The sequence below is a fragment of the Lagopus muta genome, chromosome 1, assembly GCF_023343835.1.
Source record: "Lagopus muta isolate bLagMut1 chromosome 1, bLagMut1 primary, whole genome shotgun sequence".
Classification (NCBI taxonomy): Eukaryota; Metazoa; Chordata; class Aves; order Galliformes; family Phasianidae; genus Lagopus; species Lagopus muta.
This window is the reverse complement of record NC_064433.1, coordinates 135,870,386-135,890,636: the sequence shown is the minus strand read 5'-3', so window position 1 is coordinate 135,890,636 and position 20,251 is coordinate 135,870,386. Positions and strand designations below refer to the sequence as shown.

The 20,251-nt window shown below is 37.1% G+C and overlaps 1 protein-coding gene across 3 annotated transcripts; it reads left to right on the top strand.

Moving 5' to 3' along the window:
* The first annotated feature begins 479 nt into the window (after positions 1 to 479).
* On the top strand, positions 480 to 19,495 carry CDC16 (cell division cycle 16). Of its 3 annotated transcripts, none has more exons than XM_048962518.1 (18): positions 480 to 654; positions 1,006 to 1,057; positions 1,632 to 1,729; positions 2,374 to 2,412; positions 2,896 to 3,036; positions 4,825 to 4,984; positions 5,637 to 5,731; positions 6,333 to 6,466; positions 8,333 to 8,412; positions 9,902 to 9,951; positions 10,580 to 10,653; positions 12,224 to 12,349; positions 12,445 to 12,597; positions 13,031 to 13,094; positions 14,383 to 14,444; positions 16,443 to 16,578; positions 17,612 to 17,702; positions 18,148 to 19,495. In XM_048962518.1, exons 1-18 carry the CDS (start codon positions 607 to 609, stop codon positions 18,411 to 18,413), a joined length of 1,869 nt encoding a protein of 622 aa, XP_048818475.1. In that variant the 5' UTR covers positions 480 to 606; the 3' UTR covers positions 18,414 to 19,495. The 3 variants fall into 3 exon arrangements, with proteins under 3 accessions (XP_048818475.1, XP_048818465.1, XP_048818484.1); XM_048962508.1 differs by having other exon boundaries at positions 1,003 to 1,057; XM_048962527.1 differs by lacking the exon at positions 480 to 654 and having other exon boundaries at positions 1,003 to 1,057; positions 1,634 to 1,729; positions 18,148 to 19,494.
* Positions 19,496 to 20,251: the final 756 nt, after the last annotated feature.

Here is a 20,251-nt window from a genome sequence, read left to right as displayed (position 1 = left end):
CACAGCCTTCTTTTCTCCAGGCTGAACAAGCCCACCTCCCCCAGCCTGTCTTTGTAGGGGAGGTGCTCCAGCCCCCTGATCATCTTCATGGCTCTCCTCTGGACCCTCTCCAAGAGCTTTCTCAGTAAAAATCTTCTCTCTGACATCCAATCTAAATCTCCCTATTGACGCCATCCCTCGCTCCTGCTTTACCAACCACTCCTCTCAGCTTGGTGCCATCAGCACACTTGCTGAGGGTGCACTCCATCCCATCATCTGCATCACTGATAAAGATGTTAAACACTACCGGACCCACGACGGACCCCTGGGGTCCTGCTTAGAAGCTGTACATGTGTGAGAGGTCAGCAGACCGGCACGTGTAAGGCAGAAACGACTTAACCGAGTTTAAAGGAAGGTGGCGGTGCCCTCAACCCTACAGCAGCCGCCTCGCTCCCGGAACGCGGCGTTCGGGGTGCGGCTCCCGTCAGGAAGGGGACGGTCGGCGCCGAGCGGGGCCGGAAGGGGCGGCTCCGCGCGGCACGGCACGGCAGGAGCGCGCCCGGCCGGGCGGAGCGGTGAGCGCTGCCATCGAGGCGGGCTCCGCGCTCTCACACGGTCCGCGGGAGGATGAACCTGGAGCGGCTGAGGAAGCGGGTGCGGCACTACATCGACCAGGTGAGGCGCGGGGCGGCGGCAGTTGGGCTGGGGCCTCGCTGAGGCCCAGCGCGGGATAACCCCAGGCTAAGCACTCGGCCCTCAGCTGAGCTGAGCTGGGGCAGCGGGGACCGACTGCAGAACTGCCCCGTCTCACGTTGCTGACCTTGGTGTCCTTTGATGCTGTGGGACTGCCCCCTTCACGCTGATTTTTGAACTTGTGAGGAGCTCAGATGGTATTCACCATTCATTAGGCATTGCATACGTAATCCGACATTAAATGCAAGCAACGTGTAATAGATTTCAAGGTAAGCTAGGTAAACAAATTTCCAGTAAATCATCATAATGATTTCTATCATTCCTTTACAGCAGCAGTATCAGAGTGCCCTGTTCTGGGCAGACAAAGTGGCTTCATTGTCTCATGGTAAGCATTAGCATGTTGCCTTGTTCTTCAGTTGCCTCTTTCTGGTTAAGTCTACTTACGTTTCTTTGAATGGCGGTAGGGCTTTCATCACAAAAAAACCTAGGCTACTAGTATTTTATATTATTATGCTTTGTTTCAGCCAGCATGGATAGAAGTGCAGAAGTCTGATCAGCTTTCACTTCAGTTTTCCATTGATCTTTTCAGTAGGAGACAGTTTTGAGTTGTGTTTTGTGTTCCAGCTATTTCCAAGGGCAGGGTAGCTTACAGCTCCCATAGACAGCTGTTTATTGATGTTTTTTTCTCAAATCTATATCACTGTTATCTCCTTCTCGTGCGCTTCTAGTAGTTCGTTGTATTCACTCTTTTATGCACTCATGTCTTTAGTTTTGAAATCTAAACTTTTTCCATTTTAACCTTGCAGTGATAGAAAGTTGTTTTTATATACATATTATCCTTTACATCGTGGTGTGCTGGAATAGCGGAAAATCGATATTCTTCTAGTAAATATTCTGTATGAAAATGTTTAAAGATATTGTATCAATTGATGGTTTATAATTTCCTCTTTATTTTTAAGAGGAACCTCAAGATATCTACTGGTTGGCCCAGTGTCTTTACCTAACAGCTCAGTATCATAGGGCAGCACATGCCCTTCGATCTCGTAAATTGGATAAGGTAAGTCATTTTAGACGAATTACTGCTGTTCCACTTACAAACTTCTGTTGTTAACCACAGCAGCTTTTTGCTGTCAGAGGTTAAGGTCCCTAGGAATATTGATTATAAAACCTACATAATGCAGTTTACCTGCACCAAATACAGCAATACATTTCAGACTAGATATAAGGAAACATTACTATGAGGGAGATAAAGTGCTGGAAGGCTTCCTAGCAACATGGGTGCCTGTCAGTGTTCCCAGAGCATTTGGGCAATGCCCTCAGTAACGTGCTGTAACTTCTGCTTAGCCGTGAAGTTGTCAGGCAGTTGGTCAGTGATCTTCATAGATCTCTCCCAACATAACTGTTCCGTGTATTGGCCCAAGTTGGGTTGCAGATAAGGTAGGGGTCCAAGGATGGAACAGCAGCAGATGTGGAGAGATGGGGTGTCGCTTAAAGTGTAGTTATTTCAGTTGTCCTCTGCTCTGCGAATGAGTGTGGTCAGGAGTGAACACAGTGTCCTTTGAGTATGAGAAGTTACAGACTTAAGTAGTCATTTTGAACAGGAAGATTTTCCTTGGGTGAGAGGGCAGGAGAAGCTGTACAATTGAAAAATGAGAGAGTTCTCTTTCTTTATTACTAACATGAATGCAACTTCTCTTTCAGTTATATGAAGCATGTCGCTACCTTGCGGCTAGATGTCATGTGAGTACACATTTTTTGCCTTTATTGGAAACAAACTAAATAATAGCTGTGTCTTGGGAAGATTAAATGTGCTGAGGCTCAACATTCATTGGAATACCAAGTTTAAATTTTGGGACAGTTGATTTTAACCTTTAGCCTTCAGTATGGTTGTTGGAGTATCCATTGTAGTACTGTAGTGCAGAAATCCAATTGACCCTTTGTCCATAAAAGAAAATATTTCTCTAATATTTTGTGGGAAAAGCATGTGAATGATCTTTAATATAAGTCCTGTGTTATAAGTGGCTGGTAAAATGGTTTTATTTAATAGATAGTAACAGTAAAATGGTGTATGCATGTAAATTCAAATTTGGACATAAACTCTACTGGCAAATACTAGTTGTTATAATCTGTGCCTTTGAAATGTAGCACTAGGTATATTGACACATAATGTACAGATGTTTCAAATCCCAACCTTGTTTTTTGCACACGCATATTTGTGGCTAGTATGCTGCCAAAGAACATCAACAGGCCTTGGATATCCTTGATATGGAAGAGCCAATCAACAAAAGACTCTTTGAGAAGTACATGAAGGATGAAAGTGGATTGAAAGACTCTACCACAGACTGGGAGATGTCACAATCTTCCGTAAGTGACATTTTAAAAATAACTACTTTTATAACTAAAAAGTGTGTGTGAAGTCAGAAAGTGATTTTGCATCTGTACGAATTTTGAAGCTGTAGGTGTCTAAGCACTCCTTTCTGCATAAGGTGGCTTTCAGAAATGCTGAATCATTCCTCTTTCAGCCCATAAGTCAGGTGTTGACTTGCAGGTATGAAAAAAACTTTAAATCTTCATTTTACAGAAACATCCTGCAAAGTGCCTGCCAGTAATTTACAGAAGGGTGTTGTCAATCTGGCATTGATTTTTAGAGTCTTTTAGCTCTGTAGTGCAGTTTCTGTCTTGGTAATGTAAAATAACATTTCTTTCAGTTGTGCTTCAGGTTCTAAGATGATAATAACGCAGGTTTTCCTCTCCTGTAGGTATTTGTTTTAATGAAAGAATTTCTTCCATGTTGTCACACTTGGAAATGATGTGGCAATTGAGTGAAGTTTTTTGAAGTTAAGTGGACAAAATTCTGTGTAGGCACACAGAGGGGATTCTCAGTGTGCATTTAGAGTTGAAGAGTTTGTTTGTGCGGATGTAAAATGAAGTTCATTAACTGAAACTACAGCAGCGGGGCTGACAAACTGATTTTTCCCTGAAAAACAGGAGCAGCAAAATGAGTTAAATTGTCAATGTGAACTGATTTTTTTTTTTCTTCCCCTTTTCTAAAACTGTATTATGTAAACATATTTATTGGCTTAAACCAGAGGAGGATTAGACTGAATTACTCTGTTGCACCCTAATGGATACATTTAAGCTAGCCAGGCTAACAAAGTTTAAAAAAACAAACAAACAAAAAAACCCAGCTTTGAGTGTTCATTCTTCATCCTTTGGTGTTTTCCCCATTTCCTGGTACTTCTGCCCTAGCATCTAGTTGACTGATTCTTGAACTAAGTTGAGCAATTATTTTGTCTGAAAAATAATGCAGTCAAAAAACTCAACTTCCTCAGCCCTTCTCTTCGTGAATACTTCGGACAATTTAGTTCTCCCCACATTCGTGAGTAGGTTTGGTTTGCCAAAGGAGGGAACTAGTGAGGTTGAGACTGTTAGAAGGAATTTGCATCAAACTCCTCACTAGGATCGTAGCTTTTTCAAAAGGTACTTATTTGATTGATGTGCACCAATGCTTGTTCTGGACTAAGAGTGAGCTTAGAGGGAACAATACTACCCTTTCTTTACAACCTTTTTGTAAGTAACTTGATGACAGTTCTGTGGCCTTCTGATTGAGCTGAAGGTTGGAGTTTTGAAAGAACGTGTTAGTTATTAGATGCCCTAGCACTTATTTGGTAATAATTATCTTTCCACTACTGTCTGTGTCTTAGATTGAAAAGAAAAATACGTTTACCCAGAGTAGCTGAGTTTGCTGAGTTGGTCTTTTTCATCTTCACTGGAGGCATTCTTGTGTTATGTGTGTTGCGTAAAAGAAAGAGGTGTGGAAGTGTCCATTTCCCTTTGAAGTGTACCAGGAATGTATTTTATCTATTTTACAATTCAGTGGCAGAGGTTGGATGTTCAAAGTAGGAAATACAGACTCCAGTCCTCCCTCTACTTGTTTCAAGTGTGTATTTGTCTGGCTGTAAATAACCTCAAAACGTATTAATTTGATTCTTAAACTCATAGAAACTTTTATCTTTGAAAACAGTGCTAGAATACCAGGTTCCATCATACATGAATGCTTTTTACTTTTCAGGGAGCCCATTTGATTTGTGCTCAAAAGCAAATTGCAAACATTGATTCAGTCTTTGACCTCCAGCCCTGCTTTTCCACCAGATCAAGAGCTCTATATGCCTTTTGCGAGGGAAGATCTATGATGCTTTGGATAATAGAACCCTAGCAACACACAGCTACAAAGAAGCCTTGAAGCTTGATGTTTACTGCTTTGAAGCATTTGATCTTTTAACATCGCACCATATGCTGACAGCACAAGAAGGTCTGGATGGCAGTATTTCTCAAATACAAGTAAAATTTATCTGCTTTCTTAATATGCCATTTTGCTGCATTTAAAAAAACAAATACAATACAGAGTTTAAAAGCTGATGTAAAAGTTGTCCTCAGTTGCTAGGAAAGTACTAGGTGATGATCGTATTAAAAGGTTTTATTTTGAAATGAATGAAAATTATAAGTTTGAGCTGATTATATTTGAACATTAGTTTTTAGTCTTGCAGTTCTAAGAATTAAAAGGAACAGAGTCACCCAGCTGTCTCATTTGTTAGCTGCAGAAGCTCCCATGCTTTTTGTTCAGCCTGACCAATGTTTTTTCTTGTTTTCAACTTCACAGCCTTTGGATTCACAAAATCCTACTAGTTTTTGCTTGTCTGTTAGTAGGTGTTATTTAATAGAGCATTCTGAGAGGTAAACTGACATGTAAAATGAGTTACAGTAATGGTGTGCTATGTCATTAAGTTTCATTTAAATGTCTAGAAGGAAGTGAGAATTTGATAATTAATTTCCATAACTAATATTCTCTTTTTAATGCATCTGTACTGGTTTTTTGTTTTTTTTGCATCTGAGTTCTTACTATGTTTGTTCTTGTCATTTTTTCCCTAATGTGACTGTTTTAAATTATTCTTTAATTTCTATAGAAAAGGAACTTCTTGAATCTCTACCTCTTAATAAACAATGTACAGAAGAAGAACAAGAATTGCTGCACTTTTTATTTGAGAATAAATTGAAAAAGGTAAAACCATAAGCTGACTAAAAAGCTGTTCAGTTGTGTTTAAATCTTGACTCCAGGTGAAAATGTTTGTTGTTAGTGTTTTTACTCTGAACTTTAGAAATACGAGTGCTTTGTAGTATTGGTCATTATTTTGTTGTTTTATGATTTATGACGCAGTAGACATCATTTGATGAAAGATAGTATGATAGTTTTATATAATCCCATCTGGTTTAGCTTTATTTCCTGAGAAATGATTAGGTGGAGAAAAGTACATCAACAATGTAGGCAAAATGTCCATTACCTAAAAATAACAGGTCATAACAACAGCCTTCCAAAATCTTTTTTTTCTGAAGAGAAAGTGAGAGTACTGGAAGCCAGCTTTATCCAAGTCAATATTCATTTGTACAGCTCATACTTCATATATGGACATTATCAAGCATCTATCGTGCTCCAAATGAGCTTTTAAAGTACATTGTAAAGAACCATTTTATCAAATACAGATTTGACTCACTTTCAGTTTAAAATGAAGATTGGTAAGCTTTATGTAGCTACGTTCTTTTAGAACTAAATAAATATCTGATATTAGATTGGATTTGCAAGTTGTGTTTCTTTTGTCTTGCAGTATAATAAACCCAGTGAAACACTGATTCCTGAATCAGTAAATGGTCTTCAGGAAAACCTGGATGTAGTAGTGTCTTTAGCTGAAAGACATTATTATAACTGTGACTTCAAGATGTGTTATAAGCGTACTTCACTGTAAGTATACAAAGTAATTCTTAAGAGTTTTTTTGCAATGTCTTGTGGAATAGTAATTATAACTGGAGCAACTGTTCAATTCATCATAGGATCGTTTGAGTTGGGCCCTTAAAGGCCAGGGGACAGTCTAACTCCCCTGCAGTGAACAAGGACAACTGCAGCTGGATTGGGGTGTGCAGAGCCCTGTCCAGTCTGACCTTGAGTATCTCCAGGGGTGGGACATCCACCACCTCTCTGGGCAACCTGTGCCAGTGCTTCACCACCCTAATCATAAAAAACATCGTTTTTTCTTACATCCAATCTAAATCTCTTCTCTTCTAGTTTGAAACCATTTCCCCTTGTCCTAGCACAACAGACCTTGCTATTCTGTCCCTTTCATGCATAAGTTTGATACAAAATTTCAGACAGTTGAAATGGGTAGTTTGTGCCCAGTAGTACGTGCTGCTTCTGTAATCTGTAGCAAAATTATCCAGAGCAAAACTCCAATCTATCAGCGTTGTGCTGTTTTCTTCTGTTCATTCTGTTCTTTCATGTTATCTGCCTGCTTTTGATCTGGCCTGCAGAACAAACAGATCTGGTTCAGTTGGTTAGTTAAAGAGTATGATTTCTCTGGTGGTGAAATTGCCTGTCAGTTGTTATATAGCCAGGGTGTGCACAGCTGTTGGGTTGTCAGATGGATCAGAACAACATGGATTGCTTCTCAACTAACATAACGCTCAATACTTCTGGAGCTATTTCGTCTGCTCACCTCATAAGAAAACTAGTTTTGTGTGTGTACTGCATAGTCTCAGAATATGAGTCTTGTAAAGGTTCAGTTACAGAACAGTTTTTTCTTATCTCAAACCATCACCGCATAGAGTGTCCTTTAGAAGCCAGTAGAGGCAAGATTTCTGGAAAGGCTGCAGAGAATGCTGATGGCTTTAGTGAGCTTAAACAACTGAGAAAAAAACATGATTCTGCTGAAATAAATGACTCCAATGAAGTCATTTAAATCATATATATTTTTTCTCCTCTGAAACTTCATAATGCCACTCCTCTAGCAGAAAGTGGCAGGAGCACGTGTCTGTCAAAGAGGAGACCATCACACATTCTAGAGCTTGCAAATGGGAATCTCAGAAGTCTGTAGAATAAAAATGCTTAGAATCTTACAGGGAACCTTTATACTTTTTTGTTTTAATTTGAAATACTTTGAATAATTTTTAAATGTCAACAGAACTCTTAACTATCTGAAGGTGTACGTCTTGGAAAACGGAGTCACAGCTCTTGTACTTCTGATAGAAGAGATTCTGCAGATTTCAAGGCATTTGCTTCCCTCTACTTACTTTACCAAATGGCAGTGCTTAGAAAAAGAGCGCAAGCCTACAAGCTGTGTCCTGCATCTAATCCATTTCTAAATGTCACTATAAATAAAAATATTAAAACTGAGCTAACTGTGTTTCCTCTGGCATGCTGCTTAACGTTGTCGAGCCTATTTCCATAAGCACAGAAAATACAGTAGCATTACAGGAAAGTTGCTGACAAGCCCATGGAATTTATAGGACAGAGAACAGTAATATTGCTGTCTGCTAGTTAAATCACAGGTGACCTGTAAGCAAACACATACTGTGTTCTCTTGTTGTTGTAGTTATTCTAATTGTATATTCAGCTTGCCAAGATGTTGTGTTAGTCTTGTTAAGTTAAATGAATGGTTATTTTGTGGTCTTAAACCTTTATTGTGCTGGTAATAGGCACAGTCTAGTTACAAATGACAGTCTAATGCTGAAAGGGATAATTAACTGGAACATTACACAATATAAAAGCAGACTATTTCAAACACGTTAAAGCTTTTGAAATGTGCATTTCAATTTATTTGTTTGTTTATTTTAGAGTGATGGAAAAGGATCCTTTCCATGCAAACTGTTTACCTGTCCATATAGGGACACTTGTGGAACTTAATAAAGCAAATGGTAAGAACCACAACGTTTAATGACAGTTAAAAGAACACTGCCAGGCTTCAATTTTAAAAAAGATTCAAAGATGCCAAGAAATTCCCTTATAAGCTATTTTAAAAATAGCCACTCCTAAAATATGATGTGAAAAATAACAGGTATTTGTCTTCTTCTTTGTGGTTGCAAGAGAATAATGCTAAGTGGGAAAGAATGGAGTTCTAGAGCTAATGGTGAAGGACAGGGCAAAGAATCTGTACTCACTTGTGATCGCAAGTGTCACTGTCTTTCAATTCCTGGGCTACATACCCAAAAAGTTTGTGAATTCTACTGTTCTACTTCAACTGTTTTATCTTGTTTTCAGTTGTTCTTCTAGAGTATCTAGGTGTGATTTTCTCCAGCAATGAAACATGTTAGTTTAAAGTAGGAGGAAATCTTCAGCAGTGCGTATGCTTAGGTGGTGGTGCTTTTTCCATATTAAGAAGCCTCTGTGTTCTCTCCTTGCTTTTGCTATTGTGAAGGTCTGTTTTTAGTTGAAATAAATCTATAACCAGAGAACACCTTTGAAATTATGAGAATTGCTCACTTGCAGTTGGGATGACTTCTTCTCGCTTCAAACTGCACATAAACATGCAAATCAAGTGAAGGCCTTGAAAGTCTTCAATGCCAATTGGAAGATAGAATAAGGAGCTCGTGTGTTTCGCAGTGTCTCTGAGGATAGTGCATTGTAGTACACAAATAGGTCAGTAGGTGTACTGTTATTTCCAGTGTTCAGTTATTTGAAGTCTGCATTGAGAACTTTTCATAAATAAGCTGGTATTTTTTAAGCCTTTTTTTTTTCATATTTGATTTTTCTGAAACAGAGGAATTGATGCAGAGCACTCAAGTACAGAACTCATCAATTTAAAAACACCACGCTCTGAGGAAACACTTGATTTATGTACTGTAATGCAATTTCAAAAGGCATTAGAATTGTTATCCTGTATCTGATTACTTCCTGTAACCTGTTTTTCTAATTCAATTTTCTAATAGAAATAATTGAAGTTATTCAAAGAAGTAATTGCATGGAATATTTAAGTTGGCTTTGTCCTGTCTTTGGCATGTTAGTGCATAGAACACTCATTTTGAAATTGATCTGGCCGATACATTATACATTTTTAGATGCAGAAAGCTGAACTGTGTTTTACCTTCACACAATAGATTTAAGTGTAGTTCTGCAGGCATTTACTTTGATGCATGGTAGTTACCAAAGTTGTTGCAGGGGTCTTAAGGAGTGAGATGTGTAGCTGCTTGTTTGTGTACTGCAAATATACGTTTTGTTTGGTTTATCTAGTTGCAGAAGTGCCTCTGTATCGAGGCAGTGTGAAGCGCGACCACTAAAACATTTTTGTACATGGTGTATTAATAGCACTAGACATGCTGCATATTCACATAGGAAGCTAAGGGGCAAGAAACATCTGAATGTTTTAGCATATTTTAATTTTCTTTTCTTGTTTCTTCCCCTTTGCAGAACTCTTCTATCTTTCTCATAAACTGGTGGATTTGTACCCAAATAATCCTGTAAGTTGTTCTAAGCCTCCATTACCAGGTAGTTTTCCTTAAATAAAAGAAAGCAAAAGTGGTAATGGTCAGTTTGAGATATGTGTGTGTGTGTGAATATAAATATAAATAAATAATGATCAGAACTGAGTAAAATTGTTCACACCTTTTTCTCTGCGTTGTAATTTTCTTATATAGAGATTTCTTGGTGTAAGAGTAGTTGTAAAACATTCAGTGTGAGGATTTCACTTTGAATAATCATTCAAAGTGTATAATAATAATAAATTAAGCCTTTCTGGGCAGTCTGTTTCAGTGTTTGGCTTCATTGTGAAAATTGTTTTCCTTTTATTTAGTCTGAATTCCCCATATTACAGCTTGTCCGTGCTGCCTCCCATCCTGTCACTGTGCTCCTTGTGAGAAGAGGCTGGCTTTTGTCTTCTGTATTCCCTATCATTAGCTAAAATTGAAGGCAGCAGTTAGCTCTGCACTTAACTTTCTCTTCTTGAGGCTGAACAAACCCATTTAATGATGTAAACGTGCCAGCATTCTATCTGCTATACACTGTTCCCCTGTGAAGTATAACCTGCTATGATGTTTCACTGAAATCAATGTTATGTATCTAATAATTATCTTGGTTTGTAATCTGTAGGTGTCGTGGTTTGCAGTAGGTTGCTACTATCTCATGGTTGGCCACAAAAATGAACATGCCAGAAGATACCTCAGGTAAAACTTGTTTTTCTCACTTGCATATCTTGTTTCTTATTCGCTAAGTAAATATTTAGCGTTCACAGTTATTATAACTCAGAGTAAGCAGAAGGTTTCATATGGTGGTTAATACTGCAATATTTCTTTTGCTATACCCGAAACAGGGTATAAACAATTTAGACCTGAACCTTCCAGATGATAAAATAATTATTTACAGGCTAACATGGAATCTCTTGTCAGTCACCTTCCTATTATGAGCAGGTGCATTCCTTACATTCATTCGTGCCACCTAGCTAACTATGGCTAGGTAATCCAGCCTCAGCTTTTAGCTTACGGACACTTGGGCATTCTCCCAGGTCTGGATTTCAAATCTAAAATTGAAGAGTTAAACAGAAAATCCTGCCGTTTGGCTATCTGCTTCTCTCTTTGCACTAACAGGCTTGTACTTGTGGACTGGCTGACCAGCCTACTGCTCTTTCCTGTGATAGATGTGTGTTGATTGTCAACACTGGTTGGAGAGCTGTGAAGTTACAGTGTTTGTTTTGATAGTGTAAGCTTAATTGAGATGCCTTGAACCAACCTGTAGTGGATTGGTTTGGTAGTGTACTACTACAAGGCTAGCCTTAACTGTAGGCTAGGCAGTAGTTCATTAGAAAAGTATCTGGAGATACCATGGATAAAAACACAGGCTGCCATCCCATACCATTGTTTTGGAGTCATGGGACATCACAGAACAGGGTAGAAGGCACATCTGCACTATGCCAGCAATATGTAAGGAAAGGATTGTTCCAACTGCTCTAGAAGGACGTATCTGCATGCTCATCTATTCCTACAGATTTGCAAAAGGGCTCAGCACCAAGTAGGAAAACGAGGTTTTGTCAGAACGTAGCAAAGCTGTATTGTAATGCCGACAAGTCAATGTATGTAAGGAACTTGGGAGGAATATGAGGCATTTGAATTGAATTTAAGAGAATGCAGCAAACAAGAGTTTTGGATGAAGTGGTTCATGGGGCAAGTTTTTTGAAGTGATTTAGGCTGTCTAAGATGTAGGATGGAAAGATGCCAATGTTTTGTGTCAGGTTTTGTCCCAGAAGACCGAAAACTCTTCTCCAGGATCTTCAAGATAATAAGTTTAACTGTGACAAAGCAAGATTTAGACTGAATGGTTGTTAAGGATGGCTAAGTAACCAAATAGGTTACTTCTGAAATACATCGGAAACTTTTAAAAAAGGATATGACATGTCTGTCATTAATTGTTAATTTACATATATTTAATAGGCCGTGTGTCACTACTGACTTTTCCTATATTTTACCCAGTTTGCCTAATGTAATTGTTTCTTTTCAGTAGTGTCAAGTAATTTCTGGTGTCCATGAACAGCAATAGAAATAATACAGGGAGTTCTTGAAAATGTTTGATACTAGTAAGTGTTGAACAGTTCAAACTTTTAAAATGACCTTTATTTACATCCAGTCATGAAAGATTATCCTAATAGATACCTAATGTCATATGATGCTGCTATGTAAGTACTGTCTGAGGCAGATGAAATTCAATTTCAAATGTCTGCTTGTAATCTGCTCTTGTTTTTAGCAAAGCTACTACACTTGAGAGGACCTACGGACCTGCCTGGATAGCATACGGGCATTCGTTTGCTGTTGAGAGTGAACACGACCAAGCAATGGCTGCATACTTCACAGCTGCACAGCTCATGAAAGGGTATGTCACAAATGCCATATTCAGAAAAGTTGAAGCAGAAAAGTCCATAAGTAGTAGAGAAAACTGACCTGTATCTTATGAACTTTTCTTTCTAGGTGTCATTTGCCAATGCTCTATATTGGACTGGAATATGGTTTGACCAACAACTCGAAACTAGCTGAAAGGTTTTTTAGCCAAGCTTTAAGTATTGCACCTGAAGATCCTTTTGTTATGCATGAAGTTGGAGTGGTTGCATTTCAAAATGGAGAGTAAGCTTGCAAAACAAGATAAAATATAATTTTAAGGAAGGATTATTCTGAAATGTGATGTGCTACTATATCTATTAAAGTTCTCACTTTGTATTCTGTACTGTAAAGTATCACCTGGTTAGGTGATATTTATGTTTACCTACACTTACCTCATTTAGGTAATGTAAAGGCTTTTGGAGATTTCAAATATATTCTGAAAAAAATATGATGGATAGAAGTCGTTCATTGAACATCCTTGGTTTGCTTCTGGTTTGTTTTGTTTTTTAACTTTGTCTCGTCAGCCATTAAGATCGTTTGGCAAAATCGCTTCATTTTTAATGATGGTTGCATTCATACAACCAAATACGATCAAAGAACTGTTGATTGTAATACAGTTTTCTCATACTGGTAATTAGAACTCTTTGCTAATTCACTTTTCTCCCCTATTATTTAGCTGGAAAACTGCAGAAAAGTGGTTTCTCGATGCACTGGAAAAAATCAAAGCTATTGGAAATGAGGTATTTTTCCTCGTAATACACGTGATCATAAATCCATGCAACTCCAGGAAGTTTTTTTTATTAAGGCAAAAGCAACGCAATAGAATGACTTCAAAGTCTGGACCAACTCGTTGTAATTATGTGTTCAGTTTTACAGATGAGAGTCATCATGTGTTATTTTTAATGCTACTGGAAATGGCCAAAAGTATGTTTTAATTTGAAATTAAAAACAAATGATAACAAAAGCAGAACAAAACTGTAAGTGTTGATTGGGAAGCATGGAACCCAGGTTGCATTCTTAGTCTTAGGTATTAGTAAATGAATGGTTTTTGGCCTGAAGGTAGAATTGGGTACGTGTGTGGAAGATAGCTTCTACCATGTGGAACTGCGCTCTTGAAGCACTTCCACTTTTCTTTGGAAGTCTGTAGGTGTGGGTTTTTTTTTCTTTCTACCAGATGGAGACTGTGTGGGAGTGGGTCCAGGGATGCTTAACCAACTTCCTGAAAGTTAGCTGAGCTGTGAACTTACAGATAGCTTTCTAATGATTTTTAGCTGAAATTTATTTAACGAGGACACCACCTCATGCTGCAGTACTTGTTAGCAGTGTATCTCCTACCAAGATAACGACCTTGCTTCTGGAGAACAGTGAACCTCTGACAAGTAGAAAGCACTGAAAAACCACAATCCTATGTGGACAAGACATAGATTTATTAAAATAAACCAGACAGATGCTAACTTATAAACTCTCTAATGTGTAAATAGATTTGTTTTATTTTAGTTATGGTTGTACTGTTGTACGTGCAAAAGCCACAGACTGTAGATCAGGCTTAAACTTATGCAGAAGCCTCAATTCTTTTGTGTGACATTTTTTCTTCTTTATAGAAATACTAAATGTTATGTGTAGAAACACACACGTGGAATTTTAGAATTTTAGAATTAGAGTAGGAAGCACCTAAAAGGACTAGAGATACTATTCTATTAAATCAAAATTCTTAATGTGATCAAGTCAATTAAATGACTTTTCAATTTCAGTGAAAACTGGTCTAAGGATTTTGTTGGATAGTTTTCTGTGTGTTTTAGAAATGAGCGTAATTGGGTTTGGGGAGTCAGTAGTTGAAAACAGGTTTATTTTGGGTTTAAATACATTATTGAAACAACTGAGTATTTTTGTGAAGTTCTTCTTGGTTGTGATTTGAATTGTTTCATTTGTTATGGGGTGTGGGTTTTTTGTGTGTTGTTTAAGTAGTCCTGTAAGATTTAGTTACAATCTAGCAAGCTGCAGCTACTTGAATTGTTGATTATTTTGCAGATAACAGTTGATAAGTGGGAGCCTTTACTGAACAACTTAGGACACGTCTGCCGAAAACTGAAGTAAGTAGATATCACAGGAGCTTCAACTATCTGTAATACTACAGAAAATGTGCTTTTCTGGGCCTCCTTGTTTTCATCAGGATTGTATACCACTTGAGGGCAATGTAGAAGCATCTTATAAGAAAAGCCAGGTTCCCTAAATCCGTGTGTAAAATAAGTGCGCAGATTGCTCCTTATGGACAGTTTCACGTGCAAGTTAAAGTACTTAATGTGAAAGCCTTTCCTTAGCTGTTGGTTCTTAAATAGAAAGCTGGTCATAGGCTTTTAGCTCTTCAGATGGGTCTGAAAGCAAATGAGCTACTGTCACAATCCTGACATGCTTGACTATGTCCAGTGAATTAATTCAGCACAAAACCACCTTTGATGCTATTCATTGCTTGGATCAGTGCTTAAGCTTCTATTTTATTACTTTAGCTCAGTGTTCAGTGACCTTAACAATAAAATGTTATTCTATGGCTTTTAAGGACAGCACTGCTTCATGTTTCATTTCATATCTGCATCTCTGAGAAGAGAAAAAGGAAGTGCAAAGTACATATGAAAGCTTTAGTGGTTTTAACGCTGATAAATGTTCTCTCTTACTTTAATTTTAACAAGTGTTGTCTTATGTTTAACCAGTACCATATATTTTTTAATGCTGTGGTTTTAACTGCAGTTCGTGTTAGTAAGATGCCAATGAAAAGATTCCAGTTAGATATAAGCTGTATGTCTGCTTTAGCTTTGATAGTAATGGTTTTGTGTTAGAACTGCAATTATTCGTCATTTTTGTTGGGAAATACTGATGTATAATAGTTACCTGCTCTCAAAAATCAAAGAAAAAAACGTGTTTTGGTTTTTTTTTTTCCAATAATTCAGTTATAATTCCTTTTGTCTTTTTTAATTTCTTGCAGTAACTTTGTTACTGATTACATCCTTTTCAGGGCGACTTGCATTTTACTATTTGTTCAGGTTCAGAAAGCCAATCCAGTGTATTTTTGCATCCTTGTAAACTGCCTTTCAGGAAGATGAGAGTTTAGGCAGCTGCACGTACATTTTGACAAGGTAGAATGTCCATATCTGAAAATCTGACTGGTCTGTGTAGTTGAAATTTGAAAACAGCACATTAAAATAGAGTGATAGGTAGTCAGACAGGTCAATAGTGTACTGAAACTAACATTTGAAGCTGTGTGAAAGTTTTGTGCAACAGGAAAGCAGCTGCAAATTTTTATGCCTTGATTTATGTCTTTAACAACATTATGTATTGATGTTTGCTTAATTTCATTACATTACAGCTAGAGACATGAAAATTTCTTTTGAATAGACAATTGCTGTCTTTATTTTTGCCAGCTTGGTACCATAGGATGCTAAATGTGGCGCTTGAATTTTGCAGAGTAGCACCAATAACATACACTTAATCCTTGGTTTGTAAAAAACAAATGCAATAAGCAGTCTATGTAAGAGAGAATTTTCAAAGAAAGCGTGGCTCGCTTGAAAGAAATTGTGACTATGTGTGAATCTTGCTGTTCTAATGAAAATGGTGTCAAAGTGGAAGTAAGAAAAGTCCCAATGTATGCAGCACTGAAGGGTTGTGAAATTTCTGCTTGGGGAGCTTTTCTCATTTTGAACAATGAGTGATTCAGTCTCATTGCTCCTTTACTCCCCTGGGAAGAAAAATGAGAGCTACGGAAAGAAACCTAATTTTGCAGTGAGCAGCATTAAATATCTAAAGAAATTTACCATATCTAATGACTAGAATTTTCTCCAAATGGGACCTAGCTGCAGACAGCTATTGCGCTACATAAGTGGAACAGTGATTTCTCAATTATGCTGAGGAAGAAAATTATCAACATCTGTGACTCTTATGTGCTTTTGATGTTAAGAAAACAAATCAAAAACTTCAAAGTTCTTGACAGGATTGTCTGTCACAGAGGTAAGGAAATTATCAACAGAATACTATAACAACATCTTCCGCTCTGAAGCTTGCTAATAGACTAATAGATATTCTGTATTTAACCCCATCAGGAAGTACGAAGAAGCACTGGAATACCATCGCCAGGCTCTAGTACTGATTCCTCAGAATGCTTCCACTTACTCTGCCATTGGCTACATACACAGTCTAATGGGCAATTTTGAAAGTGCTATTGACTATTTTCATACGGTATGTATGCTTTAAGCGCTGGTCACTGAGTCTGTATTTACCATTTCATTTGGTTTTGATTTTGGAACAGATTGACTGTTTTATCTAACCCCCAAATTATTGTTCATTTTATTTATTTTTTTTTTTTAAGAAGTCTTCCCTAGTTTTCTATGAGTTAAGTCTAATCATTATTTTTTTAAAGCCACTTTTTTAAACTCTGTTGGTGGATCCTTCTTGTAAACCAACTGAATTATCCTACCCGTTGTGTGTACGTTAACAACTTCTACAGCTGAAATGGTTTGAAGTAATTCCAACCTATGCTTCAAAGAAATTCTGCACTAAGTGTAGATTTTAAAAATAGGCTGCTTTCTGTTGTCATGGATTTATCTGGATGTGTTTAAAAACTGGATGTGGTGCTCAGGGACATGATTTAGCGGAGGGTTGTTAGAGTTAGGGTAGGATGGTTAGCTTGTGGTTGGACTCCGTGATCTTTAAGGTCTTTTCCAACCCAAACAATTCTATGATTCTGTGATTGTATTTTATTATTTCCAGGACAGTTTTTGGATATTTCATGTCTTCATTGAGTAACAGTGAATTTCAATGAGTGCTAGATTTTTCAGCATTCAGGTTGTTAGGGTTGAGAATTTAGCTGCAGTTATATGTACTTAGAAGCTTGTATCATGTAAATTTAATTGTAATTACTTAAGTATGTCTCAGTTTATTTCATTATCAATTGTAGTTTAGCTATGTAAAATTAAGTTCCTTGCAGCTTTTAGAATTATTTTATTAGTGTATCTTACTTCATGGCTTATGAGTGATTCTCTGTCTGGATACACTTCCATTTCTAGTTGTATTTTTGTGGTTTGCTTTCTTAAGTCAGTTCATATGAAAATATTTTGGTTGCACGGTATTTTGCTTTTACAGCAGGGACTACTTTGATCACATTGTCAACCAACAAACTCCGAATAGCGGACTTAAGATGCAAGTGGTTTTCTATGCAGCTAAAAACTTTTTCCTGTTTTGATTTTATTTATTGTTTTATTTTTTTTAATAGGCCCTTGGACTTAGGAGGGATGACACATTTTCAGTCACAATGCTCGGACACTGCATAGAAATGTATATTGGTGATTCTGAAGCTTACATTGGTAAGTCATTGTATCCTTGGAGAGAGATCTTGCATCAAAAAAAGACTGTCTACTGTCATCCTGCTTTTCCAGCAAATTTTTCACACAATTGAAGCAGATGTTTCTTCTCAGTATTGTCAGTTAATACATCTGGAAGAACGATGCAGCTGTGTTAAATACCTTACATGCATCATGGGTTGTATCAACTTTAAACAATGAAGAAACCCTCATAGAAAGCTGGGAAGGGAATTGGCAGCTGCTTCTAGTAATAGACTTTGAATCTGAATTTTACTTTGTGTGTGTGTGTGTATAGGTGGGTAGTAGGCTGCTAGATTTTTGTCAGACCAACACTTAAACTTTAGTGTTCTGAATACAGAGAGAACCAGAGTCATTTCTGGATATTGTTTCGTGATATGTATTGGGAATGTTTGTTAGGGATAAACTGATGGTTTGTCTATTTTCCTAGGAACAGAGATCAAAGACAAACTAAGATGTTATGACTTTGATGTACACACAATGAAGACCTTAAAGAACATTATTTCACCTGCCTGGGATTTCAGAGAATTTGACATAGAAAGACAGACTCTGGATGAGAGTGGTATAGTAACGTTAGAGACATCACATCAAAGGACAAATACTGATACCAGCCGTCCGTTGGAAGAAACATTTGAGATAGAAATGAATGAAAGCGATATGATGCTAGAAACATCAATGTCAGACCACAGTACATGACCATAAATTCTGATAGTGGGCACATTTTGTCTAAGTATTTGTTTTAGTGTTTTTGTTATGGTGTTATACTTTCAGGAATTTGCTATTTTTATATGAATTCATACTACTATGCTGTATTTAACACCACAGAAATAATGCTTGCCTTAAGGATGATTAAAAAATACATGAGGGACTATTTCCAATTTTATTATTTCTACAAAGTTAATCATATGTGATAAAGTAAAAACAAATAAATAAATGCACATTATGTTTTTAAAACTGTTTACTGATCCTTGTGTCTGCCATCAGTAAGACTGTGAAGGTTTAAAAATAATACCTAACATGGAAGAGTTTACAGTATTGCCAAATGGATTAGCCAAGGTCTAACACAGTATTATTGTAGCTTCTGAGTTTTCATCCCGTCTGTGAGGAATGCTTTCTTAGTAAATAGACCAAAAAATCCATGAGGTTTTACACTTACTACTTCATAAGTATGTATTTCTTCACAGAGTGATTTCAGTGGATTCCCATCACTTGACTCTAATTGGACGTGCATTAAATTGATGACAAAGCATGTTACTTTGTTATGCCTTGTCCGAATTATTGTTGGCTTCTTTGTTGTTATTCTATATTGTGCTACTGAGAGGTCGTGTGAGAACTGTTTCTGGTAAGCTGATGGGACAACAATATGAATGGCGAAAATACCGAGGTAAATTGGTGTTTCCTGCAATGAATGATACCTGGACTATTTTTCAGTAGTGTAATAATAAAGTTGTAAGCCACAGTGTACTTCTGTAGAAAATGCAGTCATTCTCTTTACACACAGTTGTTTTGCCAAGGCAAAGGATAAAGTGAATAATAGAAAACTTTTACAAGTCTCTAGAGTGGTGTTTTTAAATGCCATTGGCTCACTGAAAAACAATGAATTAAAGCATATGTTTCTGTACAGAAGCAATGATTTGTCCGTCCACTGAACAGAATTGGGTCTGTCTGCCTTCTTAGTGTGAATGTTGAATGTATTTTGTGTAAATAGCTCCTTTCCCTTTGTGCCTGTTTCACCTATGTCACTGCGGTGGGCTTAAAATTAAAAACATAATGCTACAAGCTGTCATAATTTTTTCTTCCGTGACTTCTTGCTGGATTTTGACATTTAATGTTAAGAAAAGATTCTCTGAGGTTTAGTAGTCCAGGCTTCAGTAATAAGTATTTCAGTGCTCAAAAACTAGCTTTTTCTGTAGATAAGGATTATTCATTAAGTTAAAAAAAAAGAGAAAAAAAAAAAACCAAAAAAAACCAAAAAAACAACAAAGCTAATTTATCTTTTAGCAAAATAGAATGATTGGTCTAAAATACAATTTTTATACCGTATTTCACTACATTCGTGTTGGCATTTAAACAATCATTTTTCAGTTCTATCTTTAGCACAAAACATGTGTGATACAATTTTCATCTGCTTTACTAGGACATGGTTTAAAAAACAAGTGGCATACTAGTGCAAGTCATTCAATATTTCCTATACTAATTTTTATTGATGCTTTTCATAAATAAGAAGAGACAAGGGATGAGCCCAAGTATATACGTATATATTGAAATCTTCCTTTTTTCTTGTTTTTTGGTAGTCTATCTTATTTCATTAGCAGTCTTGATATGATAAAATGATAATACATTTGTTTATTTTTAATCTACAGTAGGTAAATTTAAGATTCTAGTCATGCATCCTGGAAAGAAGTTTCTACATACATGTTGGCTAAATACTCCAGCAAATCTGGCCTCTTGCTAATGTCAGCCATGGACGCCTGTGGATTTTTTTTTTTTCCTATGTTGCTGCTTTTTTCATTGACTAAGTAGTCTTAAAAATT